At 28.7% G+C, this 20039-nt stretch overlaps 1 protein-coding gene across 11 annotated transcripts in view; it reads left to right on the top strand.

Annotated features, from left to right (window-relative positions):
* Positions 1 to 20039, top strand: part of LOC122857626 (RNA-binding protein Musashi homolog Rbp6) — a 228013-nt gene that overhangs the window by 69131 nt on the left and 138843 nt on the right. For 10 of the 11 annotated variants that reach the window (XM_044159888.1, XM_044159886.1, XM_044159885.1 and 7 more), the window contains one exon: positions 9858 to 9942. The exons of the other annotated variant lie outside the window; for it this stretch is intronic. In XM_044159888.1, coding sequence (XP_044015823.1) covers positions 9858 to 9942 — 85 coding nt within the window. The remainder of the gene's footprint in view (positions 1 to 9857; positions 9943 to 20039) is intronic. 11 annotated transcript variants of the gene reach the window in all.

The following is a 20039-nucleotide window of genomic DNA, read 5'->3' as shown; positions in this document are numbered from 1 at the left end:
ATAAAATTAATTTTTTTAAAATTGACGGATAAAATTATTTTAATTTATTTTCTCCGATGATGACGGATTTGATCAATGAAAGATCCTCCGGCCATCGTGGATTATAAAATAAATTTTTTAAAAATTGACACATAAAATTATTTTAATTTATTTTCTCCGACTTCGACGGATTTGATCAATGAAAGATCCTCCGGCCATCGTGGATTATAAAATAATTTTTTTTTTAATTTAATTTTATCATGGGTATGTTGTCTACTTTGCTTTATTCCAATGCTGACGGATTAAATCGATGGAATGATTAACCAGTCTTCTTGGAATACAAAGAAAACTCATTAAGCAAGGCAAGAGGAAATTTTTCAAGGTCAAATAATGAATTTAATTACATCCAACAATTTCTGTTATGATTTTATTATTAATTACTCCGGAAATTATTGGATTATAATAAACGATAAATTTAAAATAATAATGAAAGAAAAAAAAAGCCATGTGTACAAGCGAGTGATGCGTTACAGACGACGCCGAGTTGTCGAAAGGGCTCCAAACTCTGTGCGAAAGAGGGTTAGCGCATGCGCGTCCACTCTCGTCACGATCCCTTCAAAACATATTTTATTTCTTCCTTTCTTCTTTTTTTTTTTTTTTTTTTTTTATATTTTTAAATATAATATTTAAAATTTTAAAATAAAATAAAAAATTTGGACAAGTATATGTGTGTATTCACTCTTTTTTTTTTTTTTTTTTTTTTCTACATATAATTCGAACTCGAGTCGAAAAATCTGGGCCCAGAAATATAAATATTTTTGTTTGATTTTTAAAAATTTTATTTTTAGCAAAATCAATTTCTAAAAATACAGAAACTAAAAATTCACTGAGCATAAATCTAGTTTTATTTTAATTTTTTGAAATCGAAAACTTATAAAATATCCATTTTGAAAAAAAAAAATTTTTACTGAAAACAAAAATGTTTTTTGCTGAAAACAAAAATTTTCTTCGCTGTGAATAAAATTTTTAAAAATCAAAAACACATATTTATATTTCTGGGCCCAGATTTTTGCAATGCTTAAAATGCGTGTATTGAGTACTTTATTTTGTAAAAAAAAATTCAGAAAAAAAAAAGGGTCCCTTTTGAGAAATTCCATAATTAGTGATATTTAAGATAATGGAGTCTAGAAAAATTAATGAAAAAAATTAAAAAAATTAGAGGCTTATTTTCAGCCTAAAATCAACCAAAAATGACTCATCTTACCAAAATCGCAGGGAGTCAGGCAGATGACCCCGTGATTTGACTAAGAACGCCCCATATATATATTTACTTTTGTTTGCCCATGCATGTGATTTCAAATGATTAATTTTTATTTGACTATCGCATCATGAGGAACGAATTATTTTCTTTTCTAATGGTCAAATATGACCTTTCGATAAATTTAAAAATAATTCTCCTGAATAATAAAATAGTCAGAATGGGAAAGATGCTTTGTGGATGGTAAAATAAATTAATTTTTCTCCAACAAAATGATCCTCACACTTGACAATAATAATAAAATTCTTTCACATTGGTTAGCTTGGGAAAGCCATTTCGTGAACGAAAAATAATTCATTTTTCTCCAACAAAACAACTCCTCAAGTAGACCAACGCCTCCTTGTCACTTCTACTTTTTTTTGACTTGTTGGAAGTGGATTTATACGTCGGTCCATGGGAAATAAATTCACTCGATCAAGACTAAAATCAATTGCCCAATATGACGTTACACCTCCAGGCACCGGTAAATAAATACACTTCCACAAGATTTTACCTTACTTACTAATTTTCAATTTGTTGTTTTCCACAAAATTCTTCAACACAAAATCACAAATTTCACACAATAAATTCCGCAATATTTTTCCACAAAAATCTTAAATTTAAATGTTGATCTGTTGTATCGGTTTAATTAATTTTTTTTTTTGACATTCTATATTTTTTTTTTTATTATTTTTTTGACATTTTTTAGTTTTTAAACTAAACTAAATTTTTAGGAACCCAACAAAATAATTTACGAGTAATTTATCTGTCAGGTCCCTGTTTGGGCTTCATTTGTAACATGACATTTTTACCTGAGTAAAAATGCACGTACCTGCTCGGGCTAGTACCGAATGTCACCTTTTTCCATGCGTCACACTTAAAATATTATTTATTGGGGGTTGATTTTCTTCGCTAAAACCAACAAAAGGCTCAATTGAAAGTACACGACCAGGATTTCTTACTTTACAAAATCAAGAAAAAACAACTGAAATACGAATAACCCCAATGAAATAAATGATTAAAAAGGCTACGAGGACACCCAACAATCGCTCAGTGTGCTGGTTGTGGTAGATAGGTGGTTGTGGTAAAGACTCAGAATCCACCATAAAATTAATACTAATAACTAACCTGAAATTGACTACAAAATACTAAATAATTGACAAAACTCACAGTATTTTATTTAATAAAATAATAAAGTTGCTGTTTATTCAATTATTCCATAAATGCTACTACAACTTTCTACTTATTTTCGGATTGTGACATTTCGTGAGCCTCCAGCCAAACGGTGAAAAATAATCTCGAGATTCACATAAAATGGAAAGCTCATCCTAATGTTAATCTTTCAAGCCAATCTCAGCTAGAGGCTGGTAGATCGACTTGATTAGGCTAACACTGGAATTGAAGTATTGAACGACCTCAACGGACCTTACGATATCCTGATCAGGCCTGGATCAGTGTTCAGGCTATCCTGAACAAGTTTCTACTCGGGATGAGCTGAGAATTTTTCTACGCCTTTTTTTCGCTGACCCGAGAAGTCATATCCTAACGAATCAACAACTCAAAAAACTCGCAAGTTATGCATGTGTCATACGAATCTTTCTACGATTTCATTACCTTCAGCTGGAAGACTTGGCTCGATAACCATACTGTATTAGGTTGGAGTTCCTAACTATTCAAAAAGAGCTCAGATTACAACTTTAGTTAGCTCGAGATCACATTTATATACCCACCCGAGATGAAAAAATCAAGTACTCGGATAGTATTATTGATATTTTATAGTGTTTGAATTATATCGGGCGATGTTTATGAGGTATTGTGAGAATACTTATGAGTATTTTCGATATTTTGGTGGTATTATGAAAGAAGTAAATGAAGAGCTCGAATATCGGTTTTCGGATACAATTATCCTGGACAGGTATTTTAAATGTTTGAGTATTTTAAAAGTCTTTGAAAAGTATTCTGATACTCCAGTTTTTGGACTTAGAAAAATTTCAATATCATAGCACCGTATTATATAATAAACTCCAATTATTTTTAGAGTTAAATAATTTATTTATGAATTAATTTATAATTATTTAATAATTTTTTCTATCCTTATATTAACATTTCCAATTTATTCTAGTAATCATGCTGGGGACACCACATCTTTTCCTTAAGTACTTTTGCCAATAGCTATTTAACTGTAATTAATTATGGCAAATGTTGATTAGGAAAGGATGAATAGTCAAATAAATCGAGTCGTAATCTAAAATAACGATAGTGAATCTTTTTTTTAATTTTTTAAATAAATTATATTTGTATAGACCTTGTAGCTTATTTGAACAAAATTTCAAATTTTATTAACTTGTAAAAATGGTCTCGCAGTAGAGTGTAGGTTTAGTAATTAGGAAAACGTAGGATCAAACCCGGGTAGGAACGAATTTATGTAAAAAAATATATATGTAAAACAAACTCTTGTTGGAATTTTTTTTATTTCAAATAATCAGCAGGTATTTTAACCGGATAAAATTGTATTTTTGAGTATCCCGAGCAAGTATTTTAATCGGATACAATTGTATTTCAAATACTCGTCAAACATAATTATCCTGCTAAAAATACTTTTCAATCGGTATTCGAAAAGTACTTTTAATGGCGCTCAGAAACACAATTTCAAGTATCAAACACAATTGTGTTTCATCAAAATACCTCAATTTTTTCATCTCGGGCATTCCAGGAGTAGAGAGGTTATCTCCTACTCTACGCAAAGTAGCTACTATTTGAGGACACTCAATTAGACGATACAATAGTTGTTACTGGTTATTGCAAATTGTTGTTTTCAAATTTCTTACTTTTATTTGTTGAATTTTGTTAGAAATTGTTAAAATTTGTTAATTATTCGTGCCATGTTGTCTGTCATTCATTAACAAAAAGTGAAAATTTGTCGACATTAAACCTTTTTCTTCACTACTATTGTCAGAATGTATTAAATTTTGTCAGTTTTATTCAAAATCTGTTAATATTCAAAACGAGTCTGTGTCTCAAGCATACAACAAAATTAGGTGAACGATTATTGTTGTTATTTCAATTCTTCATATATTATAACATCGAGTTTTTTACGAAGGCTAGGAGCCATAAGGCTCAGTCGCAGTATTGAAATTATTACCAGAAAAAAAAGAAATGTTATAACTTATAAAGTAATTGTCCTAGAGAGTTCGTTGAGGGCTCAAAAGATGCGTCTCTGAGAACACTATCGCACGTGATGAAAAACATTTGTCCATTTTTTTTTTTTTTTCAGAAAACTTACGAAAACTTAAAATTAGATGATTTTTTTCATCATTCGAAAAATTATAGAGTGAAACCTATTGAAGTTAGACTATCAATCATATGTTTTTTTTCTAGAGATTCAGCTGTATACGAATAAGGACTTGAAAAATATTTTTAGATAGGAATGGATGCAATAATGACGGTTTTAAGGAAATTAAGGGATTCTCAAATGGCCACCTCGGTAACTCTTGCTAGAATTGTCGTAGAGTTCTCGTATATAGCTCAAAAAATGCGTCTTTCAAATACCATATATTTTTTTATGAAATTATTTCTCTAGGAATCATAGTCCTCAAGAAAAAAAAAAACTGTTTTTTCGGTTTTTAGTTTTTTTTTTCACTAAAAAGTATAACTAATTAAAAAGTAATTTTGTAGGTGAGTGGAAGGTATTGAAAAGACGCTTTTTATAGGCCTAACATAACTTTCCTAGGATTATGTTATAAAGACGATATCGTGTAAAAACCACATTATGCAAAAATTATAAATTCGATAACTCTCGATAGGATTAAAATAGAGACCTCATTTTAGACTCAAAAAAAGCGTTTTCAAAAACTCTAGAGCCGCATTGAAAAACTATTCTTCTAGGCGAAATAGTTTTTGAGAAAAAAAAATTCTAAAAATTTCTATTTTTTAATTATTTTTGTCAAAAGCAATTATGCCTAGAAAAATAATTCCTAAACGCGGTTTTAAAGTTTTTGAAGACGTTTTCTTTGAGACTAGAATGAAATCTCTCCGATGATCTTATGGAGAGTTATCAAATTTATAGTTTTTTTACTATACGATTTTCATACGATATTACACGATATCTCTGGATATCGTCATCGTAGCGAGGTTGTTAGGCTCCCAGGAAGCGTCTTTCCAATACCCTTTACCCACTCGCAAAATTTTTTCTCAATTAGATATACTTTCTTTTAAAAAAAAAAAGAAAAACTAAAAATCGAGAAAACGAGTTTTTTTTTTTTTTCACGAAAAATATGATTCTAAGAAAAATAAATTCATAGAAAAATATATGGTATTCGAAAGACGCGATTTTTGAGCTATATACGAAAACAGTACGACAATTCTATCAAGAGCTATCGAGGTTCCCGTTAATATAACATTGTTAGCGTAACGTTACTCAATCGATAACTCTCGATAAAATAATCGCAGCAACTTCATGTCAGAGCTCAAAAGATACGTCTTTGAAATACTCATCACCTGTTTATAAAATTATTTTTTTATGGTTCATAGTTTATGAGGAAGAAAATAAAATACAAATTTTTTTTTTTCATTTTTCGATTTCGATGTATTTTATATTGAAAACAAAAACGAATAACGAGCGGGTTCTGTTAGAGTGTGATAGAGTTCTGAATGACGCTGAGTTTAAGCTTAATTTAAAGTCTCCACGAGTATTTTATCGGAAGATATTGAAAGTGCCGTATTAAAAAAAAACCGCCCATTTTGAAAAGCCATTCTGAAGGGCCATTTTCGTGAGCCTTTCTCCATCGCTTTTTCTAGATACTTCATTAACCGAAAAAAAAAAACTTATAAACATAATTTTATTTACAAAATCGCGTAACACGGCCACCATGGCCCTAGCCGTAGTATTGAAAATTTTTAATTTCCAATGGGTTTACGTGGGCCACCAGCCCCAACAAACGTTACAAGGTCTTTTTTTTTTAATAAACGTAATCAATCTAACAAAAATTTAAGACTCGACGAAGAATTAAACCCGCGCGATTCATAGATGCTGTTATATCATCCATGGAGGTATTGCTGAACGATTCTTCTAAGTTCATTATTTTCAAAATTTAGCAAAATCTGTAAAAAAAACGGTTACTTTTAAATCCGATCTTTTCTCACACTGCCATGTCTAGTGGTCTTCGATTCTTGAAAAAAGTATCGGAATCAGAGTATCGATACTTTTTTTTTTAAGAATCGGAAAATCGATGCATTGGCCAAAAATAGTACTCGATACTTAAGTATCGAGTACTTTTTTGTTTTTTTTTTTTCGAATCAATTATTATTTAATTATAATGTTTCAATTTTTTTTTAACTATATATTCATTGGAAAATTAGTAATATTTAAAAAGAAAAAAAATGAGCGTGTTGCGAGTACGCACGGGGGAAGTGAAACTTCTTTCGAAGTAGTTGCATGTCACGCTGAATAATAATAATAATAATAATATTAATACTGACAATAATATTCAAATATAAATATTATTAGTTAATAATAATTATTAGTATTTATATTTCGAAAATTATTATGATAAATTTCATTATTCATATCGTCTCATTAATGGAAGAAGGGCGTAACGCCATTTTTGGGAATTTTTTTTTTTTTTCTGTAAGAAAAAAGGCGTAAGTGCAAATTTGTAAATTTTCGCGCTTTGCATCTAATTTTATGGCTTAAAGAAAAAAAAAGGGCCTATGTTCAGAGACTTACGCCTTTTTTCTATTCTCAAAATCATTTTTAATAAAAGATGAATAGTGATGCCGCGATACGATACGATACGATATGAGGCCTCATATCGTATCGTATCGGATTTTTTAAGGGCCATATCGTCTCGTATCGTATCGTCAAGTGGTCATATCGTCTCCATATCGTATCGTATCGTCATATCGACGATATTGTATAAAAAAATTCAGTTTTTGTTGTACTTTCTCGAAATTTTATATATTTTTTTTCTTAGTACAGAACCGCCTGTATACCCAAGTGGAAAAAAAAATATATTTATTGGAAATATAAAATAAATTTATTTTATATCTTCTAAATCTTTTCTAAATTTTTTCTAAATTCAATTTTAGTAAGTCCAAAACTGTAAGTCCTTCAGATAATCAGATTTAATTTATATTTCCATTAAATATATTTTTTATACTTGGTTATGTATTTTTTTTATTACTTTTACCATGTGTATACTTCGGCATCTGGATTTTTAAAAATGTTTTTAATGATGATCAATATATTTTCGAGGAAATACAAAGTTTTCAAAGAGTAGAATTGAGAAACTTCGGTGGAGTCTCAGGGTCAAGGCGTGCAAATTGGTTTTCCGGCAGTAAGGCCCATTAAAATATTTTCAAACAATGCTGTCTTATCTTTTTTTCATATATTTTTGTATACTGTAGTTGTGAATACCCTGCTGTTTAAACACGGTTTCTGTTTTTTTTTTTCCTTGAAAAATTATTTTGTCAACAAATAAAACTCTGAAATGTTGCAGATACAGATGATTTTTATTTTTTTTCTAACGGTTTTTTGAAGGTCATTTTCTTAAATAAACTCTCCCGTCAATGTCTCATTTTTTTTTTCTTTAACCTTTCGACATGAGTTATTGGGTTGTTTTACATTCAAGACCTCTTAATATTAATTATTAAACTATTCTAGATTTATATATTTTTTTTAAATTATAGGCGAAGTGTTGTTTTTTTAATGAAATGGTTTTTTTTTCTTTAAAAAAAGTGAAAAAAAATCCTCCGTTGAGTTCTTTGAATTTATTTTATTTTATAATTTAAATTTGTAATTTTTAATAAAATTTTTTAAGTATTATGAAAAAATTAATGTCATATCGTCGATATGGACGATATATCGGATATATCGTTTTGACCATATCGTATCGTATCGAGTTTGACGATACGATATGAAACCCCATATCGTATCGGATATCGTCACCTCCATATCGTATCGTATCGTCATATCGCGGCATCACTAAAGATGAAGATTTGTAATTATTTTTATGTTTCTCTTATTAATAATAAATTGCTTATAATTATCAGTAAACAATCAATAATTTAAAAAATCCTGCCATTGAATAAATTTCAAATAAAATTGAAAATACGCCCTTCATCTTTTATCAAAAATTATTTTGATAACGGAAAAAAAACGTAAATCCTTGGACATATGCCCTTTATCCTTTATCAAAGGTTGTTACGCCCATTTTCCTCTTTTTTTTAAGTATTGAAATTACATGGAAAACCCGAAAATTTATAAATCCGCACTGACGCTCTTTTTCCTTTAAAATTGACGTTATTGGCACTCACGCCCTTCATCCTTTAATGCGATGATTTAATTGATACCATCGATATTATTACTAATATTATATTGATATTATTGTTAATATCATAATATTATTGAAGTTATTATTGTTTATAATAATATTATTCATATATAACCATAGTATAAATAAAAAAAATTATTCCAAAAATATCATCGATATCAATATAATATTAGTAATAATAACAATGGTATCAACCATATTAATAATTATTATTAATATTAACAATAATATTATCGATTCATAATTATATCAGTCATATTAATAATATTAATAATAATATTGACAATATCATTCATATATAAATATTGATAATTATTATAGTATTTATATTCAAAATATTATTATTATAGATATTATTTTTAATATTAATACTATTATAAGTAATTGATAATATTATCGAAATTATTGTTGTTATAATTATCATCGATTATATATATTTATAGTATGAGTAATAATAATAACAATAATTTTATAAATAATAATATTAATTACGATATAATATTGTCAATATTATCAATATTAATATTTCGAATATCATCAATAATCAGTTATACTGTTTAATAATATTTAAATTAAAAGAAGTCGCACACGCATACACACATAGCAGCTGACGCTCCGAGTTTATACGCTATATATAGTACATGTAGAATGCTTGCCGGCTTCCCTTCTCTCTATGTAATTCTCCCCTCTTTATCTGCTTATGACCGAGCGTATATCAGAGAGTATACGAGAGCGTGTGACCAAGCGTATACCAGAGAGTTTTATTAAACTCAAAAAATTTCATCTTACGGTAGGCCATACGTTAATCGGTAAGTAAAGAACCACTTTCAGATCATCACTTTAGTGAAAAATGGTAAAAGCATTATTTTTTTTTTTAATATAATAATATAATATAGAACCATGGTTTGCAAACAAATAAAAATAGAAAAAAAAACCCGAAAATAAAAAAATTAACCAAGTGATTTCATATTATTTCTTGGCTCAGTATTTTTTTCCGATTCTTGAAAAAAAGTATCGAGAATCGATACATCGGCCCAAAAAAAGTATCGAGTCAAAGTACTCGATACTTTCCGATTTAAAATCGGCTTGTCGATACATTGGTAAAAATCGAAGATCACTAGCCATGTCTTCGGTCGTCTTTTCCATTTACTGTATAAGGACTAATACCATTTTTGTAATGTTGTTGGTTTCAAGGGATATAAAAGATATTTGTGGCATATGATGTACATGTATTTCTTCTATGTTTACAGAGGATTCGGTTTCATTACATTTGCTGATCCAGCAAGTGTGGACAAAGTGTTATCACATGGCAACCATGAGCTAGACGGAAAAAAGGTAATTTATATAACTTAAAAATAAAATTTGCATATTGAAACCACTTTTCCAACCGACGAGAAAAAAATAATAGTTGCATGCTGTTCGACGCGGATTTCTGATGATCCTTCTATCTTTCTGCCAGGGAGAGCCGGCTATCTATAACCAACAAACAGAGAAAAGTATATGAAAGGCCGTTAACGGTCATTTGCTAGCGATCTATTGCTTAGTCAGAAAAGGTAAAGAGGCACGGGCCACCATCTTAAACTTAGATAATAACAGTAGCCTTTACAAAATAATTTGTATTTTGTAATGCACGAAAAGCATCAACATCGAGATCATTGACTCTGGTTTAGCTAACTTACATAACCTAGTCAATACGAGAGTGAGACATATTCGTACCCACCTTGCTTTACCGAATCATCTCCCGATTCTTACCGCAGAAGAAATGTTAGAGCGGAGTAATTTCACGCATGGCTTCGAGGCAGATTACCTCAGCCCACTTAGATACTACGTTAGAGGTTACTCAGACAAAGGGTTCCAAACACTCGTATAAAAATCTTCGACATTCTGCCTATTGTAGGACAGCGTCGAAGTAAATCATCCACGCGCCTATTATTGACAACGTTATTGGAAACACTCAGGAGATTTGACAAGGTCTAGACGATGTCTTTGGGTGCCAGAAACCAGAAACTTATAAAATTCAAAAAATAACAGTTAATGATTTTCGATCGTAGATTTAGATAATTTACGTGATTTTTGGCCTCCCTTATCTCACTCTGAAAGACTGAGGTTTCGATTGAAATAAGTTAGAGTAGGAAAACAGGGTCGGTTTAAAATCATCCCTTAAATAATCATCCCCTAATAAAGAGTGGCGATAAATAAATAAAAAAAAATAAAAACAAAGGGGTAGTTTTTAGTGGGTAGTTTTTAGAGGGGTAGTTGGGAGGGGGTGTAGATAAGATGTTGAGGATTGAGAGATGTGTGTGTAATTGAGATTGGGGGGGGGGGTGAGGGTTGAGAATATGGAGATTTAAAAAAATGGGGGGGACGGGAGTCGGGAGTCTTGAGACGGGCGACGGGAGACGGGAACCGGATGTCGTTGACTCATGTATGATGAAAGAGCTTGTTTATATTATTGTTATAATTGGTTTTTGTTTATATAAATATATAAAAAAAATTTATGGCTTTTTCTTAGAAAAAAATTTGAAATAAAAGCATGCGTCATTAACGAAAAATTTAGATATAAGTGGGGCAACATAATAATATCAAGTTTTACGTATATGTGTTGTAGGAGTAGAAGGGTAAAGAGTAAGAAATTTTCAGCTATAATTGTTTCTAAAATTTTATTCCTTTCTTAGAAATAAATTTTTATGATAAATCCAATATTTTTTTTTCAGGTCATAAATCTGAAGTGTTTTGTTTATTTAAAAAAATAAAAAATGTCACCAATAAATATACAAAGCTATAATTTTTTATTTCTTAAATATATATTTATGAAGTAACCCATTATGTCATGTTAACTAAATAAAAAAGCTATAAAAATAATATAATAACAATTATTATTGATAAATGAAAAAATAAATCAGAGTCAAGTATCAGGGCAACATAAAACCATAGTAGATCTTTTTTGGGTTCGTTCAGTGACACTCCTAGACTAGCTAGTGGGACCGCCCTGCCGGGGGCACTCTTCGACTTCTCATGGAACGGCCCCCGGCATAGCGCCCTAGACTATAGAGCGACCGCCCCCGCATAGAACATCCCTCTGAAGTATACGCAACCATTTTGCCTGAGGGTACCTTTTTTTAAAAAAAATACAACACATTCATAATTTTTAAATATTACTTTGTTTTTTATGGCTAGATCGTTGAATGACAAAATTTAGAACAATATGTAACTAACATTTTTTTTATTTTTTAAATAAACTACAATAAATTTATAATTTTTGAATATTACTTTGTTTTTATGGCTAGATCGTTGAACTACAAAATTTAGAACAATATGTGACTAAGATTTTTTTTTTATTATTTAAATAAACTACAATAAATTTATAATTTTTAAATATTACTTCGTTTTGTATAGCTAGATCGTAAAACGACGAAATTTAAAACAATATGTGACTAAGACCATTTTTCATTATTTAAATAAACTACAATGAATTTATAATATTCGAATATTACTTTGTTTTTGATTGCTAGATCGTGAAACGACAAAATTTAGAACAACATGTGACTAAGAACTTATTTTTATTTTTTTAAAAACCTACAATAAATTCATGACTTTTGAATACTACTTCTTTTTTCATGGCTAGATCGTGAAACGACAAAATTTTTTTTCAAGTAAACTACAATAAATTTATGTTTTTTGAATATTACTTTGTTTTTATGGCTAGATCGTGAAACGAAAAAATTTAGAACAATATGTGACTTAGAACTTCTTTTTATTTTTTAAATAAACTACAATAAATAAATCCGCTGGACGAATCATGTAAAGAACACGATATACAATACGAAAAAAATACAGATAATTTAGTCGCTAGACATCAGGCTGACAGAGAACTTGCTGAAAAAGCTTGGCAACGTGTTCTAGCTAACGACTCTTCTATTGCTGAAAAAGCAGCAGCTTTTTATAACAAACGCTATAAAAGCAAAAGTAAAAATGGGTATGACATTGAAAGAAAAAGGAACTAGAAAGTTAAAAAAGAAAAAAGGACCTTCGATATCATTAACAAAAATTATCAATTTAACAAAAAAACTTACTCAGCCTGGAGGCTATCCTATCAAATCAAATATAAAGGGAGCACGTGATGCTGTGAAAAAATCTCGTGGTAAAAAAAATATTCAGTTGCCTCGTGTTTTATCATTACCAGCAAAAATTGGAGGATTTTTACCGTTTTTAATGCCTATTTTTGCTGGTCTTAGTGCAGTGGGTGCTTCATCAGGTGGAGCTGCTACAATAGTAAAAACTATCAATGAGGCAAATGCTGCAAAAAGTAGACTTGAAGAAACTAAACGTCATAATACAAAAATGGAATCAATTGCTTTGGGAAACGGTATGTTTTTGCAGCCTCATAAAAAAGGATTTGGTTCATTTTTAAAGCCATCAAAAAACATGTAGAGCTACCACATCGAGCGTTGACTGATATTGATATCATCAAATATGCAAAAATTTTGAGAATTCCATATTTCCGAGGTGTATTTATGAGAAATGATTTACCTAAGTCAGATCCTAGGAAGTATGAGTCATCAATAATCAATCTTGATGATAAGGATGGTCCCGGTACACACTGTGTTGCATATAAAAAAAAAATTTGTGTGTGTTAGCAGTACGCGCGAGGGAAGTGAAACTTCTTTCGCAGTTCGTCAAGATATTCGTAACGACTTTAATAATATTGACAATCAATTAATAAATGATGATATTATTGATGATATTAATAATATTGATAATGTTTATAGTGTAGGGGTCTTCGATTCTCGGCCATTTTTTAAGTACTCGAGTACTGGATCGATTCATATCGAGTACAAGTATCCGATTCTTTTCAGAGCCGATTAATCGATTCACGATTCTTTTTCACCGAATATCGCCAAAAGAATCGGTCTTGTTTTTCGCCTTTTCAAAGCGCATTGTTCTAGGTTTTATAAACCTAGGCCATCATTTGTATTTATTTTAAACTCTTTTTTAATATAAATCAAAAAAAGAAAAAAAATTAGAAAGAAACAACAAAGTTCGTTGACACTTGATGATTGGGGATTGGCTTCTGACAGTTCTCATATAAATAATAAATATTAAATAATAAATATTAATATAAATATGAATATTATTTAATATTTAATATTTAATGAATAATAATAATATTTAATTATTTATTATCAATATTTATAATATTCTCTTTTTTAACATCATATTTTTCATTCAATTTCATTCGTTTTTTTTTCTATTAATATTGTGTAAACATAAAAAATAATGTATGATTAAAAAAATTAATAAAAAAATAATTATAAAAACACGATTTTTTCTAAGAATCGAAGAACCCTATTATAGTATAAATGATAATATCAATATGATATTTATAATAATAATATCGATCATATTGCGATAATATCCAAACTATAAATATTGATAATATTATCAATATTATATCGTTATTGATATTATTATTATTATTATTAATACCATTGATATTATTAAAATTATTATCAATATTATTATTATTCATATAATTATCGTTATTATTATTATTATTTATACTATGAATATATATGAATGATAATAATAACAACAATAATTTCAATAATATTATCAATTATTAACAATATTATTGATATTAATAACAATATCTATAATAATAATATTTGAAATATAAATACTAATAATTACTAATATTTATATTTGAATATTATTAAGGTTGAATGTAAATAGAATTTCTAACTATACGATTTTTGAATTTTTAATCTCATATAAAAGCCAGAATAATTATCTATTTTGTTGAATTTTTTCAGAATTTTACACAACGTTTTTTTTTAGATAATTAATGTCAAAGTTGACAAGTTTAACACGTAGGTATAGGGACTGAACACATATTTTCTTCTCTAGCTCAAAAAGTTTCTATATGATTTTACTCAATTTATTATCAGTTTGTACTTCTTTAACATGAGGATTTTTTAAGCCCTCAATGATCATTTTCTACAACAGATTTTAAAAGATATTCAATTATTAGAATCAAAATTGTCTATCATTAGCGGTCATTCTCTTTCTTTTATTCGTCGTTCTGTCTCAAGTTTCTTGGCTAAGGTAGTATGTGTGTGTCTATCCAGATAGACTGCATGCACACATACTACTAAAAACCTGCCAGTATAGTGAATATATTTTAGACAGAGGGGCACTGAAAATATTTTTTATAACCATATGTAGATGTGCACCCTCTCGGGCCCAAACTTCGTCCACCGATGCGATTTACATTCAACCTTAACAGTACTATTAATATTTTTATTATTATTATTAATATTATATATCAATATTAATAATATTAACATCAATGATTTTATTATTATCGATGATATATTATTGAAATTATTATTGTTATTATTATGCATACCATGAATTAATATATATTAATAATATTAATAATAATATTATTAATAACAATTATTTCAAAAATATTATACAGAATAAAAATGTCAATAATAATTTTGATAACATTATAAATTAGGATTAGGAATTAGGAATGACTATAGTCATAATATAAATGATATTAATTATATTAATAATAACATTTATAATAATAATATTTGAAATATGAATACTAATAATTATTAATATTAATACTTGAATATTAATGTCAGTATTGATCTTATCATTATCAATATTATATCGATATTATTATTATTATTAATATGATTCATACCATTGATATTATTAATATCGATGATATTATTGAAATTATTGTTGTTATTTTTATTTATACTATCGCTATAGATATCAATAATATCATTATAAATAATAATAACTTCAATAATATTATGAAGAATAATAATATCAATTTAATAATAGTAATAATATCATTGGTATTCATTATATCCATAACAATAATATCGATATTAATAATAAAATAATAATTATAATAATAATATCAATAACATAAATATAATAATAATAATTTATCACACGCACAATTAAAAGAAAAATAAACGATGTAATCCGAGTGCTTCCGAATTTACTTCGAGATAGCCGAAATCAGCTGAAATTAACATGCTCGTGCATGCTCGGCAGCACTCGGTTTGCATCGTTTATTTTTTTATAAATGTATGTGTGACTTAAGAGACGAATGGAAGGGGAAATAAAGGCTTCAAGATAAAATACTCAGATCCAAACATTCAGTAGCTCGCCTGTAAGCGCTGCGAACCGATCAGCTACACTATTGGCAACGCACACACACATTCATTCAAAGCATATCTCTTTTCTCGCTCGTAGCCACTCACTCACTCACTCTTATTAGTAATATGGGCAAATGCTTGCTCGGTCCGAGCGTTCGCTTGCGCCGAGCGTTCGCTTGCTCCGAGCATTACATGGCCGACACACTGATTTTTTTTTCACTACCCTGCGAAAAGAAGTTTCACTTCAAAAAAAATAATCAAGTTATTTATTTCGATAGTTTTGGAGACTTAGGTCCTCCTGAAGAACTTATAAAATATCTCGGTGTTGGTAGCATTAAATATAATTATAAAAAATATCAAAAATATGATACAGTTATATGTGATCATTTATGTTTAAAATTATAAATACATATGTACATATAGTTTCAACATTAGTCATGACTGATTCGTTCACATTGACACTGTCTGGGGCCTCCTCTATTCTAGAGGCTCAATATTTTCCACCAATAGAATTATCTCCAGATAAAAATTATGTTATGAGACTTGTTGAATTATTAACATTTAATTCAATACCAAATATTGATGAATACAATAATAAATTCCATGTGGGTGATTGTATAATTACAATACCTACTGGCAGTTATGAAATTGAAGATATTGAAGACTATATAAAGAAAGAATTACCAGAAATTTCTCTGAGTATCAAAGCTAATACAAATGAATTATGAGCTTCATACTCATTTGCCATATGGCGCTTCAAAATTTAATAATAGTGATGAAATAAGAATTGGAGTTCAACATCAAGACTTGTGTTTATTACCAAGTAAAAGTTCACTGCATATTACAGGAAAATTTACAAAAAGTAATGAAACTGCTGTTGCTGCTACAACTTCACTTGATAAAATGTCAATTGCTCATATGTTTGAAGAAATTCGTTATGAATATATGATCTATGATCTATTCTACTCATGAATATTTTGATAAAACTCCCTTGATCAAAAAGACAAAAGCTGAAAAAGAAGAAAGAAAACAACAACAATACAACGAACCAAAATCCAAAGATTCTAAATTTTTTTCTGGTTGGTCAAAAAAGAAAAAAAATTAAAAAAACGTTTTGCTTCAAAAATAATGGATAAAAATACAAGTGGTAATAGCTCCTCGCGTTCAAGTGGAATGCAATACGAATCAAAAGTTGAAAAAGAATCGAGGAAAAATTATTTTGAAATATCTAAATCATTGCGAGGTTCTGAACCATATTATGGTTATGTAAAGCAAGGAAAAAATGGCTCAGTAGGAGATCATCGACCAAAATATTAACTACAATTTTTAATTAGAAAATAATAAACAAATGGATAATAAAAATAAAAACAAACCAGAAGAAAACAGTCAAAAATCAAAAATAAAATATTTCAAACTCGAATGTCCAGAAGATATTGAGAAAACTAATCAAAAAATTCTGCAATCAATATTATTCGAAAGATGCAGGTATCGTTTACTACCACTACCGTACACGTGATGTATACATGGGCGTATGCCTATCGATCAGCAAGACGAAGAGAATGGGAAACAATGGCTCGAGATCATGAAAGATTTCAAATGCGGATTAAAAAATTAAGTGAAATTATAGATCCAATATTAATAAAAAAAACATAATGAATTTTGTAAAACTAAAAATAAATAAAGAAACATTTTTTAAAATATAACATTGGTTTAAATATATTTATTTGACTTTTATATAATACATTTTTAAAAATTATTCTTCGCTGTCTGTTTCTTGATCTTGTTCTTCATCTTTTTTCATTTTTATTCCATAGCTCAAATAATTCTTGTATGAGTGGTGTTAAAGTTGGAATTGCAGTCCTATCAAAATATTTTAATACAAGATCCTTTTCATCATAGACGTATGGAGGTAGCTCAAATAAGTCAATTGATTTGATTTGACTCTCAGTCATTAAATATACTTCATCATACGTATCCAAAAACATTTCGAATCGTAGAAGTTCAACTTTTTTTTAATGTATATGTAAATCTTCAAGAAATGACTTCAGCTTTTCTTCTTGAGTATTATATTCAGCATTATTCATCAAAAAATTTTGATAAATTTCAGACTCTATTTGACACTGGTCCATTATAATTTTTAGTTATAACTTATATTTACTTTATTAATGTTCACACACCACACAAGTTGATATATTAATGAGCTCTATACTCAAGCTTTTTTCGAATCTACAAGGCCCTTCTTTGTGTATATATTAATGCGTGCGCACATGCACTGTAGTGTTTTATAACGTATATGTAAAAACCGTTGACCCTAATTTTTTAAAAATAAACATTGGTTAGTCATCATAAATTTTAACGCTTACATAAAAAATATATATGAGGTATAATTATTTTTTCAAATTATTTTTTTTTTATTATTTTGATATGGAATACAATTTTTTTTTTTTGGTAATGGTCCATCAAATGCATCTGTATATGAACCCAAAAAATTAAAATGTTCTTTACATCGACGCTCTTTAATGAATTTATGGTTGTGTTTTAAATTTTCAGGCAATTTATCCCAAATTTCATCCATTGATTCCGAGGCGTATAAAGTTATCTGGTAAAATTTCTATATCTCCTTTTGTAAGTTTCGATGAATCTTTCAATGCATAGTACAACTGTATAGATTTATTAAGAGATGATTTCTCACCCCAATAATTCTGAAACCATAGTTTCAATTGCTGTACATTGTCAAGTGCACAATGACAATAACGTATAGCATAATGAATTCCTGGATGACTTGTTTTGATTTTTTATTGTTCTTATCCCTAGAGAATCCATTGAATATAAATCAATTATTACTTTTGAATTGTCAGTGATTTCATCCAACCACTTTTTTTTCTCGTCACCTTTTACATATATATAACAAGCTGATTTCAAAACGTTAGAAATTATTAGTTTCATGTCATTATAAGATACACCACCACACTCCCATGATAACCCATGCCAATTGTGGATCAACCACAGATTAATTGACTTGTATTTTGCAGGTAGATGATTCCATGTATTCGGTGGCTTGAATAGAAAACAATGTGTTTGGTTGTTTTGAACATTAATTGCAGCAAACTCTTTTAAAACAAATGCGTTGTGAGGTTGCTTAAAACCTTGTATATCTACAATCAATTCCATGTTTTTTTTTAACTTCTTCGTCACGAACACGTTTAATGCACTAATGGGTTTTTAATTAAAAAAATCGTTTTGTAGAAACAAATACATATATATAATAATTTACATATACGTAAAACTTGATATTATTATGTTGCCCCACTTATATCTAAATTTTTCGTTAATGACGCATATTTCATATTTTTTTCTAATAAAAAGCCATAAATTTTTTTTCTAAGAAAAAGCCATAAATTTTTTTTATATATTTATATAAACAAAAACCGTTTATAACAATAATATGAACAAGCTCTTTCATCATACATGAGTCAACGACATCCGGTCCCCGTCTCCTGTCTCAAGACTCTCGACTCCTGTCCCCCCAATCGCAACTACACAAACACCCCTCATTCCCTAACTACCCCCTAAAAACTACCCACTAAAAACTACCCCCTTGTTTTTATTTTTTTTATTTATTTATCACCACTTTTTATTAGGGGATGATTATTTAAGGGATGATTTTAAACCGGCCCTGTTTCCCTACTAGTTAGCAATTTCAGATTTTGAAAATGTTACAATTTCTTGAGAATACATGAGACCAAAAATTTTTTTTCTGAGCTCTCTATAAGACTCTCAGTAAGCTAATAGATTTTTAGTTGACGCTCTGTCGTGACTTCTTAGAGACTTTTCTAGAGGCTTTTTCATACGTATGAGAAATATGTTTGGCTGCACGGGCATATATTAGTATACGGTATATAAATAATAAAACTATAGTATATTATATTTGTATATTTATTACTCTTCTATAATTCTGATAAGAGCACGTTCACTTACTGAAAATTGGAATAAGAAAAATTATAAAAGTATCATGATTATAATATATTTATTTCTCTTTATAATTACGATACATAAAATTATATAATATCACAAAAAAAAAAAAACATTAGTTCATAAATCTGATGATTCTAAAACTAAATATGATGATATTCTATAATCATGATAGTGATTTTCATTATCAGAGCAATTATTAATTGATAAGCCCTGAAGTCCGTGAGTTAGTTCTTTCTCATTTCAATAGATTTCGTGGTATAAAAATATCTT

This window comes from Aphidius gifuensis, linkage group LG5, assembly GCF_014905175.1.
Source record: "Aphidius gifuensis isolate YNYX2018 linkage group LG5, ASM1490517v1, whole genome shotgun sequence".
NCBI lineage: Eukaryota > Metazoa > Arthropoda > Insecta > Hymenoptera > Braconidae > Aphidius > Aphidius gifuensis.
Note: the sequence above shows the minus strand (reverse complement) of the source record. Positions and strands in the feature narration are given on the sequence as shown.